Source organism: Bos indicus x Bos taurus, chromosome 17 (genome assembly GCF_003369695.1).
Source record: "Bos indicus x Bos taurus breed Angus x Brahman F1 hybrid chromosome 17, Bos_hybrid_MaternalHap_v2.0, whole genome shotgun sequence".
NCBI lineage: Eukaryota > Metazoa > Chordata > Mammalia > Artiodactyla > Bovidae > Bos > Bos indicus x Bos taurus.
Window position 1 is genome coordinate 58,669,001 of NC_040092.1, and position 19,779 is coordinate 58,688,779.

Genomic DNA, 19,779 nt, shown 5'->3' on the forward strand with positions numbered 1-19,779 from the left:
TTGGCCTTCTGCAGTATGTCCATCACCTTCCCTGGTTTATTTCTGGGTGCTATTTGTTCACTCTTGTATTTCCATACTTGTTCTGCTGAATGCCTCTGTTCCCTCCTCTCCCTGCCCCCCCACCCGCCCTGAACATGAACTCAGGAGCTCATTCGTGGCACTGTCGTGGCCTTGGGGTACCTCATGCATAATTCCTGAAGGCACAAATGAGTGAAGGAATTCAGGGATTGGGAATCAAATCATTTAGAAAAATTCCTTTCCTCCAGGGGAATCTTCCCGACCCAGGGATCAAACCCGTCTCTCACGTCTCTTGCTTTGGCATGAGGATTCTTTACCACTAGTGCCACCATCGTGGGTGCTAAGTCCTTTCAGTCGAGTCCGACTCTTTGCGACACTGTGGACTGTAGCTAGCCAGGCTTCTCTGTCCATGGGATTCTCCAGGCCAGAATACTGGAGTGGGCTCCCATTTCCTTCTCCAGGAAGATAACTCTGCTAGTCTTCTGTTCCTGGATTGGCCCCCTTTCCTTCACTTCTCAGAAGTCACCATCCTATACCCAGGTTTGTTTCCTAGGTTATAATTGTTAGCATAGCTAATACCTCTTCACTACTGCCAGACGCTGGAGTAAGGACATTACGGTAATGACTTTGTTTAGTCCTTAGGCGACTACTCGTTGACAGCAGTAGGCAGGTACCAATATTGGCTGTATTTCTTAGATAAGAACAGTGAGGCTGAGGGAGGGAAAGGAACTTGCCTTAATGCGCCCTGGTTTTCAGATGTGAAGCCAGGTTTGAAACTTTCATATCTGTGCTTTAACCATTACACACTTTATCCCCTAGTGCAGGGTCAGGTGAAAAGTTTGTTCCGATATTTCCATGACATCTTATGAACAAAGGAATTTTTCAGCGAACCATCCAACCAGTCCATTCTCAAGGAGATCAGCCCTGGGATTTCTTTGGAAGGAATGATGCTAAAGCTGAAACTCCAGTACTTTGGCCACCTCATGTGAAGAGTTGACTCATTGGAAAAGACTCTGATGCTGGGAGGGATTGGGGGCAGGAGAAGAAGGGGACGACAGAGGATGAGATGGCTGGATGGCATCACTGACTCGATGGATGTGAGTCTGGGTGAACTCCGGGAGTTGGTGATGGACAGGGAGGCCTGGCGTGCTGCAATTCATGGGGTCGCAAAGAGTTGGACACAACTGAATGACTGAAATGAACTGAACTGAAATAGCAGAAAAAAATTACCCCAATTCCAAGAGCCAGAGGTAACCTGGCAATGTTTCTTTTCAGTGTTGTTGCTTTAATTTGACTCATGTATCATAGAATATCACACAGATAGGTGCTTATTAAATACACAGATATGATGCTAATGGCTGGAAATCTATTACCCATCTCCTTTGGTTGGTAACTTACCTGGTGAATCCCAAGTGACAGCGGTCTCTGTACGCTGTTTTGCAACAGATTCTCTGGAAGTATAACCTATAAAGACATTTGGGAAAATTATCTAAAATGTGCTTCCCCAGTAGGATCATAGATGTTATCAGTCATCATCTAAAGACCAAAGTACAAAGAAATTCATCACAAGAATGTGAAATCCAACTTCCCCAATTTGAAACCAGTGCAAGTTGATTTTGAGATACTGTGCGTCCTTCCCCGTCTTAGAAATCCTTCTCCAGGGGTTCAGAGTGAGAGTGTTCATTTCTTTCTAAAAACCCAGCTTCCTGGAAAATCTCAGGCTGACCTTTGAGGCATCACTGAAGTTTAGACATGAAAAGGATTTTGATGCCATCTAGTCTGTGTTTTATTTGATAGGCAGGACGAAAATGAGACCCATGCGAGTCAATCAGTTCTCCACACTGAAACTGGTCTGCAACAAAATTCTGATCATTTGGTGTTTCTGCAACTAGTATTAGCTGAGTGCCTACTACATGCCTAGCAGGCTTCCCTGGTGGCTCAGATGGTAAAGAATCTGCCTGCAATACAGGAGTTGCAGGTTCGATCCCTGGGTCAGGAAGATGTCATGGAGAAGCGCAACCTACTCCAGTATTCTTGGCTGGAATATTCCATGGACAGAGGAGTCTGGTATGCTACAGTCCATGGGATCACATGGATGAAACTGAGAGACTACACACATATGTAAGCCTAGCAGAGTGGGGGAGACAAAAATGAAGACACAGATTTGGCTTTTAAGAAATTTAGAGTGCTGTGTCCCTGAATCCCAGTTCAGAACTCAGTCCTGTAACAATTAAGTTGAGAGAAACGTTCCCTTCCTAGATTACTGAAGGAAAAGGAGAAGCCTTGCTTCTTTGCTGAGTCATTCTAATGGTGTGCCTGCAAGGCGTGTGTGGTGAGATGCACACAGATCACCAAGGCCTATGGACCCAGAGCTCTCTCCAAGTGCTGTTTAGCATCAGGACCCTATACTCAAATCAGAGCTTTGGCTTTTCCTTGAACACACTCTGCCTTCTTCTGCCTCCGAATTGTCTTCCTTCGTCTCCCTTCTACCTCCACCACCCTCCCCAGATTTTGCAAGTTTGGCTTCTTCTCATTGTTCAACTTTCATCAGAAATGTCACAAACTCAAAGAAAAAGGTCCTGCTACCCTTCTCTGTGTTGGCCTTCTGCAGTATGTCCATCACCTTCCCTGGTTTATTTCTGGGTGCTATTTTATACTCTTTTATTTCCATACTTGTTCTGCTGAATGCCTCTGTTCCCTCCCTCTCCCTGCCCCCACCCGCCCTGAACATGAACTCAGGAGCTCATTCGTGGCACTGTCGTGGCCTTGGGGTACCTCATGCATAATTCCTGAAGGCACAAGTGAGTGAAGGAATTCAGGGATTGGGAATCAAATCATTTAGAAAAAATTCCTTTCCTCCAGGGGAATCTTCCCGACCCAGGGATCAAACCCGTGTCTCTCACGTCTCTTGCTTTGGCATGAGGATTCTTTACCACTAGTGCCACCAGCGTGGGTGCTAAGTCGCTTCAGTCGAGTCCAACTCTTTGCGACACTGTGGACTGTAGCTAGCCAGGCTTCTCTGTCCATGGGATTCTCCAGGCCAGAATACTGGAGTGGGCTCCCATTTCCTTCTCCAGGAAGATAACTCTGCTAGTCTTCTGTTGCCTGGAATTGCCCCCTTCTCCTTCACTTCTCAGAAGTCACCATCCTATACCCAGGTTTGTTTCCTAGGTTATAATTGTTAGCATAGCTAAATACCTCTTCACTACTGCCAGACGCTGGAGTAAGGACATTACGGTAATGACTTTGTTTAGTCCTTTAGGCGACTACTCGTTGACAGCAGTAGGCAGGTACCAATATTGCCTGTATTTCTCAGATAAGTACAGTGAGGCTGAGGGAGGGAAAGGAACTTGCCTTAATGCGCCCTGGTTTTCAGATGTGAAGCCAGGTTTGAAACTTTCATATCTGTGCTTTAACCATTACACACTTTATCGCCTAGTGCAGGGTCAGGCGAAAAGTTTGTTCCGATATTTCCATGACATCTTATGAACGAAGGAATTTTTTAGCCAACCGTCCAACCAGTCCATTCTTAAGGAGATCAGCCTGGGATTTCTTTGGAAGGAATGATGCTAAAGCTGAAACTCCAGTACTTTGGCCACCTCATGTGAAGAGTTGACTCATTGGAAAAGACTCTGATGCTGGGAGGGATTGGGGGCAGGAGAAGAAGGGGACGACAGAGGATGAGATGGCTGGATGGCATCACTGACTCGATGGATGTGAGTCTGGGTGAACTCCGGGGGTTGGTGATGGACAGGGAGGCCTGGCGTGCTGCAATTCATGGGGTCGCAAAGAGTTGGACACAACTGAATGACTGAACTGAACTGAACTGAAATAGCAGAAAAAATTACCCCAATTCCAAGAGCCAGAGGTAACCTGGCAATGTTTCTTTTCAGTGTTGTTGCTTTAATTTGACTCATGTATCATAGAATATCACACAGATAGGTGCTTATTAAATACACAGATATGATGCTAATGGCTGGAAATCTATTACCCATCTCCTTTGGTTGGTAACTTACCTGGTGAGTCCAAAGTGACAGCGGTCTCTGTACTCCGTGTTGCAACAGGTTCTCTGGAAATATAACCTATAAAGACATTTGGGAAAATTATCTAAAATGTGCTTCCCCAGTAGGATCATAGATGTTATCAGTCATCATCTAAAGACCAAAGTACAAAGAAATTCATCACAAGAATGTGAAATCCAACTTCCCAATTTGAAACCAGTGCAAGTTGATTTTGAGATACTGTGCCTCCTTCCCCGTCTTAGAAATCCTTCTCCAGGGGTTCAGAGTGAGAGTGTTCATTTCTTTCTAAAAACCCAGCTTCATACTAACCTAGAGATTTAGAGATTTGGAAACTAGCCTATGGATCATCTCAGGCTGACCTTTGAGGCATCACTGAAGTTTAGACATGAAAAGGAGTTTGATGCCATCTAGTCTGTGTTTTATTTGATAGGCAGGACGAAAATGAGACCCATGCGAGTCAATCAGTTCTCCACACTGAAACTGGTCTGCAACAAAATTCTGATCATTTGGTGTTTCTGCAACTAGTATTAGCTGAGTGCCTACTACATGCCTAGCAGGCTTCCCTGGTGGCTCAGATGGTAAAGAATCTGCCTGCAATACAGGAGATGCAGGTTCGATCCCTGGGTCAGGAAGATGTCATGGAGAAGCGCAACCTACTCCAGTATTCTTGGCTGGAATATTCCATGGACAGAGGAGTCTGGTATGCTACAGTCCATGGGATCACATGGATGAAACTGAGAGACTACACACATATGTAAGCCTAGCAGAGTGGGGGAGACAAAAATGAAGACACAGATTTGGCTTTTAAGAAATTTAGAGTGCTGTGTCCCTGAATCCCAGTTCAGAACTCAGTCCTGTAACAATTAAATTGAGAGGAACGTTCTCTTCCTAGATTACTGAAGGAAAAGGAGAAGCCTTGCTTCTTTCCTGAGTCATTCCAACGGTGTGCCTGCAAGGTGTGTGTGGTGAGATGCACACAGATCACCAAGGCCTATGGACCCAGATCTCTCTCCAAGTGCTGTGTAGCATCAGGACCCTATACTCAAATCAGAGCTTTGGCTTTTCCTTGAACACACTCTGCCTTCTTCTGCCTCAGAATTGTCTTCCTTCATCTCCCTTCTACCTCCACCACCCTCCCCAGATTTTGCAAGTTTGGCTTCTTCTCATTGTTCAACTTTCATCAGAAAGGTCACAAACTCAAAGAAAAAGGTCCTGCTACCCTTCTCTATGTTGGCCTTCTGCAGTATGTCCATCACCTTCCCTGGTTTATTTCTGGGTGCTATTTTTCACTCTTGTATTTCAATACTTGTTCTGCTGAATGCCTCTGTTCCCTCCCTCTCCCTGCCCCCACCCGCCCTGGACATGAACTCAGGAGCTCATTCGTGCACTGTCGTGGCCTTGGGGTACCTCATGCATAATTCCTGAAGGCACAAATGAGTGAAGGAATTCAGGGATTGGGAATCAAATCATTTAGGAAAAACTCCTTTCCTCCAGGGGAATCTTCCCGACCCAGGGATCAAACCCGTGTCTCTCACGTCTCTTGCTTTGGCATGAGGATTCTTTACCACTAGTGCCACCAGCGTGGGTGCTAAGTCGCTTCAGTCGAGTCCGACTCTTTGCGACACTGTGGACTGTAGCTAGCCAGGCTTCTCTGTCCATGGGATTCTCCAGGCCAGAATACTGGAGTGGCTCCCATTTCCTTCTCCAGGAAGATAACTCTGCTAGTCTTCTGTTTCCTGGAATTGCCCCCTTCTCCTTCACTTCTCAGAAGTCACCATCCTATACCCAGGTTTGTTTCCTAGGTTATAATTGTTAGCATAGCTAAATACCTCTTCACTACTGCCAGACGCTGGAGTAAGGACATTACGGTAATGACTTTGTTTAGTCCTTAGGCGACTACTCGTTGACAGCAGTAGGCAGGTACCAATATTGTCTGTATTTCTCAGATAAGAACAGTGAGGCTGAGGGAGGGAAAGGAACTTGCCTTAATGCGCCCTGGTTTTCAGATGTGAAGCCAGGTTTGAAACTTTCATATCTGTGCTTTAACCATTACACACTTTATCCCCTAGTGCAGGGTCAGGCGAAAAGTTTGTTCTGATATTTCCATGACCTCTTATGAACGAAGGAATTTTTTAGCCAACCGTCCAACCAGTCCATTCTCAAGGAGATCAGCCCTGGGATTTCTTTGGAAGGAATGATGCTAAAGCTGAAACTCCAGTACTTTGGCCACCTCATGTGAAGAGTTGACTCATTGGAAAAGACTCTGATGCTGGGAGGGATTGGGGGCAGGAGAAGAAGGGGACGACAGAGGATGAGATGGCTGGATGGCATCACTGACTCGATGGATGTGAGTCTGGGTGAACTCCGGGAGTTGGTGATGGACAGGAAGGCCTGGCGTGCTGCAATTCATGGGGTTAAAAGAGTCGGACACGAATGAGTGACTGATCTGAACTGAACTGAATATCTAAGAAATTCCTGAATCCCTCCTCCAATTCCTAGAGTGCTCTTTGATTCTTGAGACTCTCTGTAACTCAAATTACAACCATGTCTGAGGGGGCTAAACACATTTCAAGTAATTGCCTGCTCCTTATCTAGGTGCTGGGCACTAGTATTTCTGACACATAAACGCTGTATTTGAGAAGAACTTTTAATCCTAACACTCTCAGGAAGAGGCCAAAAATAATGCTAATTTGATACTACTTCATAATGTGCCTATGTTACTTTTTATTTTAATGAACTGATTTCCATTTCTGCCTAAACCACATAATCCTTCAGCCAATAAGAGTTCTTTCTTTCTTTCTCTTCCCTGTATCACTTCTCAGTAATGGACCACGAAGTAGAAAATAACAACCCCCCCACTGCCATCGCCTGGATTCAGGGTTCACATGTGGCTTTTAATTCTTTGACAGGAGAAAGAGGAAATCATAACTTTTGGTGAAACTTTTTAAAAAATAAGGAACATAGACTCACCATCACCTTCATTAACGACTCTTTAATTTAGAAGTTAAACTCATGAAAATGCCAGAAAAGCAACACATTCTTTCACACAGACTTGTGTTTCAGAGTATTTGATTACATTGTTTCAAGGCTGCCTAGGCTTACAATTGAACAGCATCCCTCTCACTTGATCCAGCCATGGGTAACTTCACCACCTTACCAACCCACTCTCAATAAAAATCCAACCACCACACTGGGCTGGGGTCCTGGTGGCTCAGTGGCAAAGAGTCTACCTGCCAGTGCAGGAGATGTGGGTTTTATCCCTGGGGCAGGATGATCCCCTGGAGAAGGAAATGGCAACCCACTCCAGTATTCCTGCCTGAGAAATTCCATGGACAGAGGAGCTGGTAGGCTACAGTCAATAGGGTCACAAAAGAGTCAGATGCAACTGACTAAACAACGAGACTGGGATCTGAATACTACTCATTCAGTTATTCAGTTAAGTCAAATAGGACTAAAACGAGATAGTTTTTCTTCTATCTATAGTCCTATGTCCCATATAACAGCTTCTGCTGCTGCTGCTAAGTCCCTTCAGTCGTGTCTGACTCTATGCGACCCCATAGACGGCAGCCCACCAGGCTCCCCCGTCCCTGGGATTCTCCAGGCAAGAACACTGGAGTGGGTTGCCATTTCCTTCTCCCAATGCATGAAAGTGAAAAGGGAAAGTGAAGTCGCTCAGTCGTGTCTGACCCTCAGCGACTCCATGGACTGCAGCCTACCAGGCCCCTCCGTCCATGGGATTTTCCAGGCAAGAGTACTGGAGTGGGGTGCCATTGCCTTCTCTGCCCATATAACAGAATCCTGCTTTAAAAAAAAAATTCCACCTACCTGACAGTAGTAATACAAAAATCATTTTCGGTCCATCCTGAGATCATAAGCTGGCTTCCCAATGTCAGTGCAAGAAAACCGCCAAGGATGACTGACGTGACATCTGTGGCCTCAGCCTACACATTGTTATCTTTCAGGCTCACATTCTCTAGGCATCAGTTGATAGGCTGGGTGGCATTTTTAAATGATGCCAAACTGTACATTGTCTGTCCATAAAGATATGTGGGTATCTGCCTAATAAAGGATTATTAAAGCCTTCAGTTGAGTCTCCACTTCAGGCAACTGGCAAATACCTGTTAAAATTACTTTGCATAAACTCAGCGAGCAGTTCAAGGTAATAGCAGTCGGCAGCTACCCGATTGGACAAATGAGAATTAGACTGTGAAGGCCTAAAATTGGGCTTCCCAATGACTCAGCTGGTAAAGAATCTGCCTGCAATGCAGGAGACCCTGGTTGGATTCCTGGGTTGGGAAGTTCCCCTAGAGAAGGGATAGGCTACCCACTCCAGTATTCTTGGGCTTCCCTGGGGGCTCAGATGGTAAAGAATCCTCCCACAATGCCAGAGACTTGGGTTCGATCCCTGGGTTGGGAAGATCCCCTGGAGGAGGGCATGGCAACCCACTCCAGTATTCTTGCCTGGAGAATCCCATGGGCAGAGGAGACTGGTGGGCTACAGTCCATTTGGCCACAAAGAGTTGGACACGACTGAGCAACTAAGCATACACACGCAGGCCTGAGACTAAGGGCCTGAATCAAGCTGAGGTCACCAGGAAAATTCTGTTTTAATGTGGAGATTCTTGTGGCTCTCAGAGAAAATGGCTTCTTACATGAAATAAGTATGTTTGAGAACTGGAATTACTATTAGAGTGCTCTGAGGTTTGAAAAACTCTCTAGCTCATGGCAAGTCATACAGCAATGTAGTAATATATGAGACACAAGAAATCTTTAATTCACAGTAGAATTTGAATGGAACAGCTAGGGCCCACATGGAACCGGTGAGATGATTTCTCTCCAAACATGCCTTATTAAGGAGGCATAGGGTGGATAATTAGGAGATTGGAATTGATATATAATCAATGGGAACCTACTGGATACCTTGGAGAACTCTACTCAGTGCTCTAAATGGGAAGGAAAATACAAAAAAGAGGGTATATATGTACATGTATAGCTGATTCACTTTACTTTAGAGTGGAGACTAACATAATATTATGAAACAATTATGTGGTGATGGTCAAGTCACTTAGTCGTGTCCGATTCTTTGTGACCCCATGGACTTAGCCCACCAGGCTCCTCTGTTCATGGAATTATCCCAGCAAGAAGACTGGAATGGGTTGCCATTTCCTCCTCCTGTTGCTGATTCACTTTAGTGGAGACTAACACAATATTATGAAAAAAATTACACTCCAGTAAAAATTAATTATAAAAAATCTAAGCCATTTTAGACATGTGTCGATCTCAATAAAGACTTTGTGCTAGCAAAAAAAAAAAAAAAAAAGGAAGCATAAATGAATGATAAGACAATAAATGTGAACACTCAAAAAAAAAAAAAACACTCAAAACCCCAAAAAACTCGCTGCAAAGCAGATTAAAATGAGACATATGGTCACTTAAAGAGCAGAAGATCAGTTTTACAATGAGGTGGAACAGCAACAACATGAACTAGATCTGAAACAGCCCCAAAGAAGGTGTTTGGATACTCTATCACAAATGCCTTACTTCCTCTAAGAATTGTGGAAGTCCTTCCTTCTTGACTCAGAAAATAATTTTGCTTAGTCAGCAACTTGTTAAATAGAGTCTATGTCTATTTTTACCCGCATATTTTTATTTTTGGCTGTGCTGGGTCTTTGTTGCTGTGTGGGCTTTTCTCTGGTTGTGGAGAGTGGGGGCTACTCTCTAGCTGTGGTGCTTGGACTTCCCGTTGCAGAGACTTCCCTTGTTGTGAAGCGTGGGCTCTAGGGCACACAGGCTTCGGTAGTTCTGGCTCCTGGGCTCTACAGCACAGGCTCAATAGCTGTGGCAAGCAGGCTTAGTTGTTCCATGGCATGTGGGGTCTTCCCAAATCAGGGATCAAACCTGTGCCTTCTGCACTGGCAGGAGAATTTTTTACCACTGAGCCACCAGGGAAGTCCCACAGATGGTTTTAGAGAAGCCTATTTATGAAACTGATATTTGCAGCTTCAGGAAATGGAGCCACTGCAAACAATATATTTACTGGGGAAAAGATGGAGATAGATATCCGTTGACATCCCAAGCTCCCTGAAAGCGGGGGATAGAGGAAGTGTTGAGATGCAGACATGGAGGAGGCTCAGGGGCACAAAGGGGCCCCTGAGGACCAGTGCAAAGTCCAAAAGCCCCAGAATCCTGGAGCCCCTCTGAAGGCCCCACCGATGCACGTGAGACAACTGCAGCAAGGTTTACGATAAATCCGCGTAACCAACCTTCATCAAGCCAGTAACTTGCTTAAACTCACTGTTTGCTGCCGGGGTAATACCAGGTTGGGCTGCAGAACTTTTTCTCAACAGATAACCAAGTCAAAGAGACCTGAGGGGGAATTAATATGAGCAATAAAGATTATTTCAGACATTTTGAAGAGGAGAGCAATTAACATGAGCCCTAGAATGCTTATTTCCCTTTGAAAATGGGTATATAAATTAGCTACTATCCCTACAAGAGACTATTAAGCAGCTATTAAAATCATGTTTTCAAAAACAGTTGATATGGAGACTCAGGATAAAATAGAGAAGTGGAAAACAGCCACCTCAAAAACTGTATACACAGAAATAAAATCCTGCTTGATTCTTTTCTTCCTCTGTGCTGTGTTACTTTTGCCTGGAACATGCTTATACTCTTCTCACATGTCCTACTTCTCTTCTGCTTAAGATATCAGTTTGATAGTTCCTCCTCCAGGAAGCCTTCCCTGACTTCCTACATCTGCATTGGGGTCCCAGGTCTGTACTAATACTGTACTCTGCTTCTCTCTTTTATAGAACATACCCTATTGCATTGTAATTATTTTTGTGTCCCCAGTGGACTGTTAAGTCCTAAGCAGGCATGCCCTGCCTATGGCTGTCTTATTTACCACTGAGTGTTTGGGGCACAGTTGATAATACTAGTGAATACTTGTCAAATCAGTCAATGGGAAAGTAACTAATCTCAAGGAGTCTTGAGGCACAGCAACTGTTCTTTAGGTTGGGAAGATCCCCTGGAGAAGGAAATGACAACCCACTCCAGTATTCTTGCCTGGGAATCCCATGGGCAGAGGAGCCTGGGGGGCTACAATCCATGGGGTTGCAAAGAGTCAACACGACTGAGTGACTAAGCAATCACGCGTGCATATATCGAGATAGACAGAAATCAGTCAGGAAATCAGTCCTGAATATTCATTGGAAGGACTGATGCTGAAGCTGAAACTTCAATACTTTGGCCACCTCATGCAGAGTTGACTCACTGGAAAAGACCCTGATGCTGGGAAAGATTGAAGGCGAGAGGAAAAGGGGAGGACAGAGGATGAGATGGCTGGACGGCATCACCAACTCTATGGACACGAGTTTAAGCGAACTCCGGGAGTTGGTGATGGACAAGGAAGCCTGGCATGCTGCAGTCCATGGGGTCACAAAGAATTGGACATGACTGAGTGAATTGAACTGAGATATCCCCTATATTATATCTTAGCTTCAAGTTAACTCCTGTATGGGGATCCCTAACAAGGCAGGGAGGAGAAAAGGAAACAGCCAAAATGCAAATTCCTACCTTATTCAGTCTGAGCTGATTGGCCTTGAGAACACTTTTCTTCATGAGACCTTGTGCTTTCTTGGAGAATCACTTCATTCACTTCTTGAAGCTGCTGGAGCACTAACACACACTGGAATGTTATCATTTGTTATTCTGCACAATCCCTTTTCTTGTATCTGTAGGTCCTGTAACTTTCGTTCTAGTTCCAGAATCTGGCAGAACACACTGTAGGGCTGAGGGGCAGCCCAGAAATTGCCCTCAGTGCTGGTGACCGGGTGACATAGGAAGCCCCTACATGAACCAGAGGCCACAGGACAGGAATGGACGCTTTGCTCTTGGTCACCTGGAAGGATCAGATAGCTCCTAATGACATGGGGCGCAGGAACTGACCTGGATCAAGGATGGGTATGCAGCTTTCTGCAGTCAGACATGCTGACACTATGCGATCTGACTGGAGACAGACTAAACCTGTACAGCTCTCAGAGTAGTAACTGGAGGTGGGACCCAGCGTAACACACAGTGTGGAAGCAAGACTGCATGGTGCCCTCTAGTGGTGCATATGCGTAATGGAAGGAAAAATGTGAAATCTGAAAACACAAAAAATACGACGTTAGATTATGTTTCTTCCTTTCTGGCATTTCCCCAATCTTCTTTATATTCTTATTGAGACCATGTTCAGGATCACCATCAAATCCTACCTGTGAGATATCGTGCAAAGGTGTCAGGCAAATCCACCTCTCTTTGGAGAATATCAAGTTAATACCTTTAAACCTGATCTTATCCATTTCTAAGGACTATATGTATACTCCCTTAGGCTATTTTTTCTTATTGTCATTAATCAAGGGAAAGCATGCATTATAATGCTGTATAATGTTGCAAACCAGGAAAGTGAGCTTGGATCTATTAACCTAGCTCAGACTTGTTTCCTGAGAGAGAACTATTTCTTTTTGTCAGTTCCTTATGCTCCAACTATTTCACAATTACCTTCTTCCTGAAGATGGTTGTGGGCTAGTCTGCTCTGCCTGTGCAGAAATCTGCTTTTCATGTTTTATATGGAGGCTCAGCAAAGTTGAGACATGGTGCTGGCCCTACGGGCCCCCTTGGTATCTTGTCACCTTAGGAATCTCCAGCCTGCTTTCCCAGCATGGTTTAACTTCTGTCCTTGACCTTCTTTTGTTATCTTATCATTTCAAAATTAAAATAAAACAAACACAAATTTAGACATATCTGACACTCAAAATAACCCTGTTACAGAGGCAGAATAGATATTATCATTCTCCTCTTATACGTAAGAAAACAAAAGGGTGGATAAGAAATTGAAAATATATTCCCTTAACTTGATTTGACTGTAAGTGCTTTTTGAAACATTAATTTAGTTTCCGATATTTAAAAGGAGGTATATTTTAATTTAAAGGGTTAAAGTGAAGCCGCTCAGTCATGTCCGACTCTTAGTGACCCCATGGACTGTAGCCTACCAGGCTTCTCTGTCCATGGGATTTTCCAGGCAAGAGTACTGGAGTGGGTTGCCATTTCCTTCTCCAGGGGATCTTCCCGACCCAGGGATCGAACCCAGGTCTCCCGCCTTGCAAGCAGACGTTTTACCCTCTGAGCCACCAGGGAAGCCCCAATATTTTAATTAGAACGTGATAAAGAATAGATATATGAATATGTATAACTCAGTCATTTTGCTGTACACCTGAAAATAACACAACATTGGTAAATCAACTATACTGGAGTATGAAATTAAAATTTTTTTAAATAAATAGAATAAAAGCAGGTATATTTTAATGAAACATCAGGAGGGGGGTTAATTAATAATCTGGCCCCTCTGAAAGCCCAGAAGATCTGTCAGGGGTGAGGTTGCATTCCCATACAGTGATGCTGCACTGGGGCTGTCCGTTGGGACGGGTAGGCTTTCTTGCGCTAGCCAAGCCCTCTGCCTGACGCTTGCCACTGTGAACTTAGACAACCTTCTCATCAGATAAAATCTCAAAACCTCAGCATCTTACAGCAACTCAACTTCACTTCCTGCTCACAGTTTGCTTTTGTCTGTGAAGATTTCAGATTCCAGGATCCAGACTGAGGGAAAAGCCACGCATCTGGAATTCTTGTTCCAGAGGGAAAAGAAAACACGCCCCAGTGGGACAGTGGCTTTTCAGGCTTCAGCTCAGACACAGCATCCATCATTTCTGCTCACATTCTATTGGCCAAAACAAGGCACAGCCCAAAGTGACATCAACGGGGCAAGGAAGTACCCTTGCTCCAAAGGTAAATCCTGTAAATTGTAAGCAATGGCGAGAAAATATAAAACCCTTATAGGCAGGGCAGTGAATAACTAAGAACAATGATACAATCGACCATGTTCATCTATACTCTCTGTCTTGCTCCTTTCTGCATTTGGCTGTACAAATCCAACTTAGATTGTTAGGAGACCTGTCCAAGGTCCAAAAGACACAAGATTTTAACCAGGTCGCGGTTTCCTTTCTTTACAGTTTTAATGCAAAGTGCTGTGTTTTGGAGCTGTGCTCAACCATGGCCTAGAAGTCAGGAACTCTCATTGGTGAGGAGGCAGCGAGCAACAGCTCCAGGTTGCCTCCAATCCCATCGTGTTATTCTACTGGCAGGGGTCACGCATCATCTTTCAGTTGAGGACTAATGGGTCCATTTTGTTTTGAATCCATTTAACTGTCCAATAAACGATTAGTGAGCTCTTACCAAGCGCTGGAGGTGCAACCTTCCATAATTCAAGTTCCCCTCCAGGAACTTACAGCCTACCTGCAGAACAAACAAGAAAGAAGGCTAGTGCATTATGGAGTGGCCAGCATTTATAATATGTGAGTTTGGGAGCACATGATAGAGCCTCTGAACTCAAACCTGGGGGTTGGAAAGGCTTTCCATAGCAAGCAAGGACACCTAGAGAATGAATAACCAAGTCAAGGGAGAAGAAGGCACATTCCAGGCAGAGAAAACAGCGTAAGTAATGGTCTGCACAACTGCTTGAAGCTCTAGCCACAAACGTGCACATCTGTGCTTTTCAGTGTCTAGAGGTCAATCCATACTGCCCTTTCCCTTTGTAAACAGGCATTTGGCCCTGGTTCTCTACATGAGGAAATACTGGGGATGCATAGCAATAAGAAATAAAGGACAAATATACAGCAATTTCTTACATTTTAAACAATTGTAACACACAGGTTTTACAGGTGCAATGTGATGGATACACATACACACACACATATACACAGATATACATGTGTGTGTGTGTGTGTGTGTGTGTGATCACATCGAGATATAGAACACTTTTCAACATTCTCACTGTTTTCTTTCTTGCTCATTCTGGTCAATACCGATCCTCAGTTCAGTTCAGTTCAGTTCAGTCACTCAGTCGTGTCCGACTTTGCGACCCCATGAACCACAGCATGCCAGGTCTCCCTGTCCATCACCAACTCCCGGAGTTTACCCAAACCCATGTCCATTGGGTCGGTGATGCCATCCAGCCATCTCATCCTCTGTCGTCCCCTTCTCCTCCTGCCTGCAATCTTTCATTGAGGTAATTGCGACTGTGTCTTCTAATACTTTTGGTTGGTTTTGTCTGCTCTTGAACATCCTAAAAATTGAATGATGCATTAGAACTCTTTTGTGTCTGGATTTTTTCACCTATAACATAAAGACTGAGAGACTCACTCAGGTTGATTTTGTGTGGACAAGTAGATCTTTCTTTAGTATGGTGGTTATCCAACTGTTTCAGCACCCTTTGTTGAAAAGACGATCTTTTCCCAATGTATTGTTTCTTTACTGAAAGTAGTATGTGTTTGGAGAAGGCAATGGCACCCCACTCCAGTACTCTTGCCTGGAAAATCCCATGGATGGAGGATCCTGGTAGGCTGCAGTCCATGGGGTCGCTGAGAGTTGGACTTGACTGAGCGACTTCACTTTCACTTTTCACTTTCATGCATTGGAGAAGGAAATGGCAACCCACTCCAGTGTTCTTGCCTGGAGAATCCCAGGGACGGGGGAGCCTGGTGGGCTGTGGTCTATGGGGTCGCACAGAGTCGGACACGACTGAAGCGACTTAGCAGGAGCAGCAGCAGCAGCAGTATGTGTTTTTGTCCTCTGACTGCTTTTCAGGTTTTTTCTTTGTCTTGTATTTTTCAGGAGTTTGATTATGATGTGACTGTGTGTAATTTTCTTTGGGATCTGAGTTTCTTAAATTTGTAAGTTGACATTTTTAGCAGTTTTGGAAAATCTTGACCATTATCTTTCAAATATTATCTTTCTCTCCCTTCTGAGATTTTGGTCATGCATACAGTAGACTTCTTTTTGTTTGTTTGTTTATTTTATTTTTAAACTTTACATAATTGTATTAGTTTTGCCAAATATCAAAATGAATCTGCCACAGGTATACCTGTGTTCCCCATCCTGAACCCTCCTCCCTCCTCCCTCCCCATACCATCCCTCTGGGTCGTCCCAGTGCACTAGCCCCAAGCATCCAGTATCGTGCATCGAACCTGGACTGGCAACTCGTTTCTTATATGGTATTTTACATGTTTCAATGTCATTCTCCCAAATCTTCCCACCTTCTCCCTCTCCCACAGAGTCCATAAGACTGTTCGATACATTAGTGTCTCTTCTTCTTAACTGTTGCTCACACATATGGGTTTTCCACCCAATTCTTTTTTTTTCTTACTGTACTTCAGTTTGAATTCCATTTAATAACCTTTAATAATCCTTCATCTGTGATGTCTAGTCTGCCATCAAATTTAGTTCTATGTAGTAGTGAAAGTCTCTCAGTCACGTCTGACTCTTTGCAACCCCATGGACTGTAGCCCATCAAACTCCTCTGTCCATGGGGATTCTCCAGGCCAGAATACTGGTGTGGGTAGCCATTCCCTTCTCCAGGGGATCTTCCTGACCCAGGAATCAAACTCAGGTCTTCCACATTGCAGGCAGATTCTTTACCCAGTGAGCTACCAGGGAAGCCCAAATTTAGTTCTATATGTGGTCCTGTATTATAAGTTCTTTGATGCTGATTTTGCATGTTTAATTTGAATGCATGTTTAATTCTTTTTCTATAGGTTCCAATTCATGGTTGAAATTCTACTTACTTCATTCACTCTGTGTAACTTTTGCTGTTATTTCTTGAACGTACTAATCTTAATTATTCTGTGGTCCTTGTCTGTTGACTGCAGTATCTGGAAATCCGTATTTCAGCTTTTATTTTATTTATTTATCTTAATTATAGTAAAATATGCCTAACTTAAAATTTACCTTTTTAGTAATTTTAAGCCTGCATTCGACTGGCGTTATTTGGTGTATTCACTTTGTTACAATCACCAGCTTTTAGTTGTTAAAAATATCAATTATTGGCCACATTTTCTTGCTTCTTTGCATGCCCAGTAATTTTTTCTTTTGTGCAGGACATTGACCTTAATTTTGAAACTTCCTATCCATGCAGCTTCCATGGAGATGCCTTAAGGAAGAGAGTCATCATGGTTTGTTACAGGCCCCTTTTCTTTCATAAGTTTTGTTTTGTTCTAATTTGTTTTTGTTGTAATTTTTTTGTTTGTTTTGTTCTAATTTTCAATTTAGCTCCCCAGATTACAGAAAACAAGCTTTGTGGTTGGGCTCCTCTAGTTCCTAATCTGTTATGTCAGCCCTGATGAGCCACCGAAAGTTCAGATAGTTTTTTCTCCCACTTCCACAACCTAATGTCCCCATGGAAGAAATCAACAAATAGGTAAATTCCCCAGGGAAAGAAAAGATCCCCTCTTTGTGATTATGTGGACCCCTGTGCTTGTGCTTTGTCCTCAGTAACGTCTGACTCTTTGAGACCCCACCAACTGTAGCCTGCCAGGCTCCTCTGTCCATGGAATTTTCCAGGCAAGAATACTGGAACAAGTTGCCATTTCCTATTCCAAGGATCTCTCCAACCCAGGGATCAAACATGAGTCTCTTAAGTCTCCTGCATCAGCAGGTGGGTTTTTTTTTTACCACTAGTGCCACCTGGAAAGCCCATGTGAACCCCTATGATGTCTCATATCTGCACCTGATTATGATAACAATAACAGAATTTTTCTGATGACAGTCCCTCCTTTCCCTAATATGCCAAATTTGGAGGAGTAGTTGTATCACAGGTTTTAAGTTCAATAAAGTAAAGTCACTCAGTCGTGTCCGACTCTTTGAGACCTCATGGACTGTAGCCTACCAGGCTCCTCCGTCCATGGGATTTTCTAGGCAATAGTACTAGAGTGGGTTGCTATTTCCTTCTCCAGAGGATCTTTCCCATCCAGAGATCGAACCTTGGTCTCCTGCATTGTAGACAGACGCTTTACTGTCTGAGCCACCAGGGAAGTCCTAAGTTCAATAAGCAAATAACAAAGGGTAACTTTTAGTGACAGACTTTCAATTTCTTAAAAACTAATCCAAAGAAATACATGTTTGCTTGTTCTGGGATTATAGATCCCAATATCTCTTCTATCTCCCCTTTCTTGGCTGCACTGTTGGGATCAGAAGACAGAAACTTGAGTGAATTTGTTTAGGCCCTGGGAGCCAGCTGAACCCAAAACAATAGATTTGTTTTCAGGTTATAGTACCATGGGATGCATGCTACACTGTTACTCTGCTGGCTCTGTTATTCTTGCTTCTGACCAATCCATGATATTAATGAAGATTTATTGAATGCTCTCAACATATATAAAAAGCAATCAAAAAATGGGCAAACGATTCGAAAGGACATTTCTCCAAAGAAGACAGACAGATGGCTAAAAAGCACATGAAAAGATGCTTAACATCACTAATTATTAGAGAAATACAAATAAAAACTGCAATGAAGTATCACCTCACCCAGTCAGAATGACCATCATCAAAACCAATACAATATTGTAAAGTAATTAACCTCCAATTAAAATAAATAAATTTATATATTTTTTAAAAAGTCTAAACAATAAATGCTGGAGATGATGTGGAGAAAAAGGACCCCTCTGGCATGTTGGTGGAAATGTAAATTGATACAGTCACTATGGAAGTCAGCATGGAAATTCCTTAAGAAACTAGAAATAAATCTACTGTATGACCCAGCAACCCTGCTATTGGGCATATGCCTTGAAAAAATTGTAGTTTTAAAAGATACATACACCTCAATGTTCATTGCAGAACTATTTACAATAGACAGGACGTGGAAGCAACTTAAATGTCCATCAACAGAGAATGGATAAAGAAGATGTGGTAGAAGATGGCGGAGGAGTAGGACGGGGAGAACACTTTCTCCCCCACAAATTCATCAAAAGAGCATTTAAACGTCGAGTAAATTCCACAAAACAACTTCTGAATGCCGGCAGAGGACATCAGGCACCCAGAATAGCAACCCAACTCTTCGAAAGGAGATAGGAAAAAATATTAAAGACAAAAAAAAGAGACAAAAGAGGGAGGACAGAGTTCCGTCCCGGGAAGGGAATCTTAAAAAGAGAGAAGTTTCCAAACACCAGGAAACCTTCTCACTGCCGAATCTGTGCCAAGCTTTGGAAGCACAGAGGGCAACATAACAGGGAGAAAAAATAAATAAACAATTAAAACTCGCAGATTGCGAGCCCTACGGTAACTCCCCCAGCGGAGAAGCAGCGCAGATGCCTGCATCCGCCATTAGCAAGCAGGGGCTGGGCAGGGAGGCGCAGCGCGGGCTGCATTGCTGAGAGTAAGAATCTGGCCTGAATACCCTGAGTGTTATCTGAGCGAAATAATTTGGGCTAGCAAACCAGACTGTGGGATATCTACCACGCGAAAAGCCAGCCCTAACCTAAGACCGCCAGGCCCACGCACGGAACAAAGGACTGAACAGAGATAGCCGGCTGCAGACCTTCCCCCTCCGGTGACAGGCAGCCAGAGCCGGAAGGGGACAATCGCAGCCCCAGAGAGACATTATCTATAAAACTGTAAGCAGGCTTCTTTGCTAACTAAAATTTCTTGGGGGTCTGGACGGTCAACATCTGCCTGAGAAGGTGCGCCTGTTTTACACCCAGATAACGAGTGGCGGGGAGGCGATAAGTCGCAGCATTGGCGCTCGCCAAACTCCTCATCACCTGAGCTGCTCGGACCTGGGAAGAGCACAAAACGCAGGCACAACTGAGTCTGCGCCTCTGAGGACTACCCGAGTGCCTGAACCTGAGCAGCTTGGACCTGGGAGGTGCAT

At 44.0% G+C, this 19,779-nt stretch overlaps 1 protein-coding gene across 3 annotated transcripts in view; it reads right to left on the reverse strand.

The window, feature by feature from the left end:
* Nucleotides 1-8,157, reverse strand: part of LOC113907808 — an 83,086-nt gene extending 74,929 nt beyond the window's left edge. The window contains exons 1-3 of one of the 3 annotated variants that reach the window (XM_027567434.1): nucleotides 7,866-8,157; nucleotides 4,035-4,100; nucleotides 1,417-1,482 (exon numbers count right to left, since the gene is read on the reverse strand). In XM_027567434.1, coding sequence (XP_027423235.1) covers nucleotides 1,417-1,482; nucleotides 4,035-4,100; nucleotides 7,866-7,912 — 179 coding nt within the window. In that variant the 5' untranslated portion in view covers nucleotides 7,913-8,157. The remainder of the gene's footprint in view (nucleotides 1-1,416; nucleotides 1,483-4,034; nucleotides 4,101-7,865) is intronic. The other 2 variants (XM_027567433.1, XM_027567435.1) reach the window with 2 other exon arrangements.
* Between the last annotated feature and the right edge of the window lie 11,622 nt (nucleotides 8,158-19,779).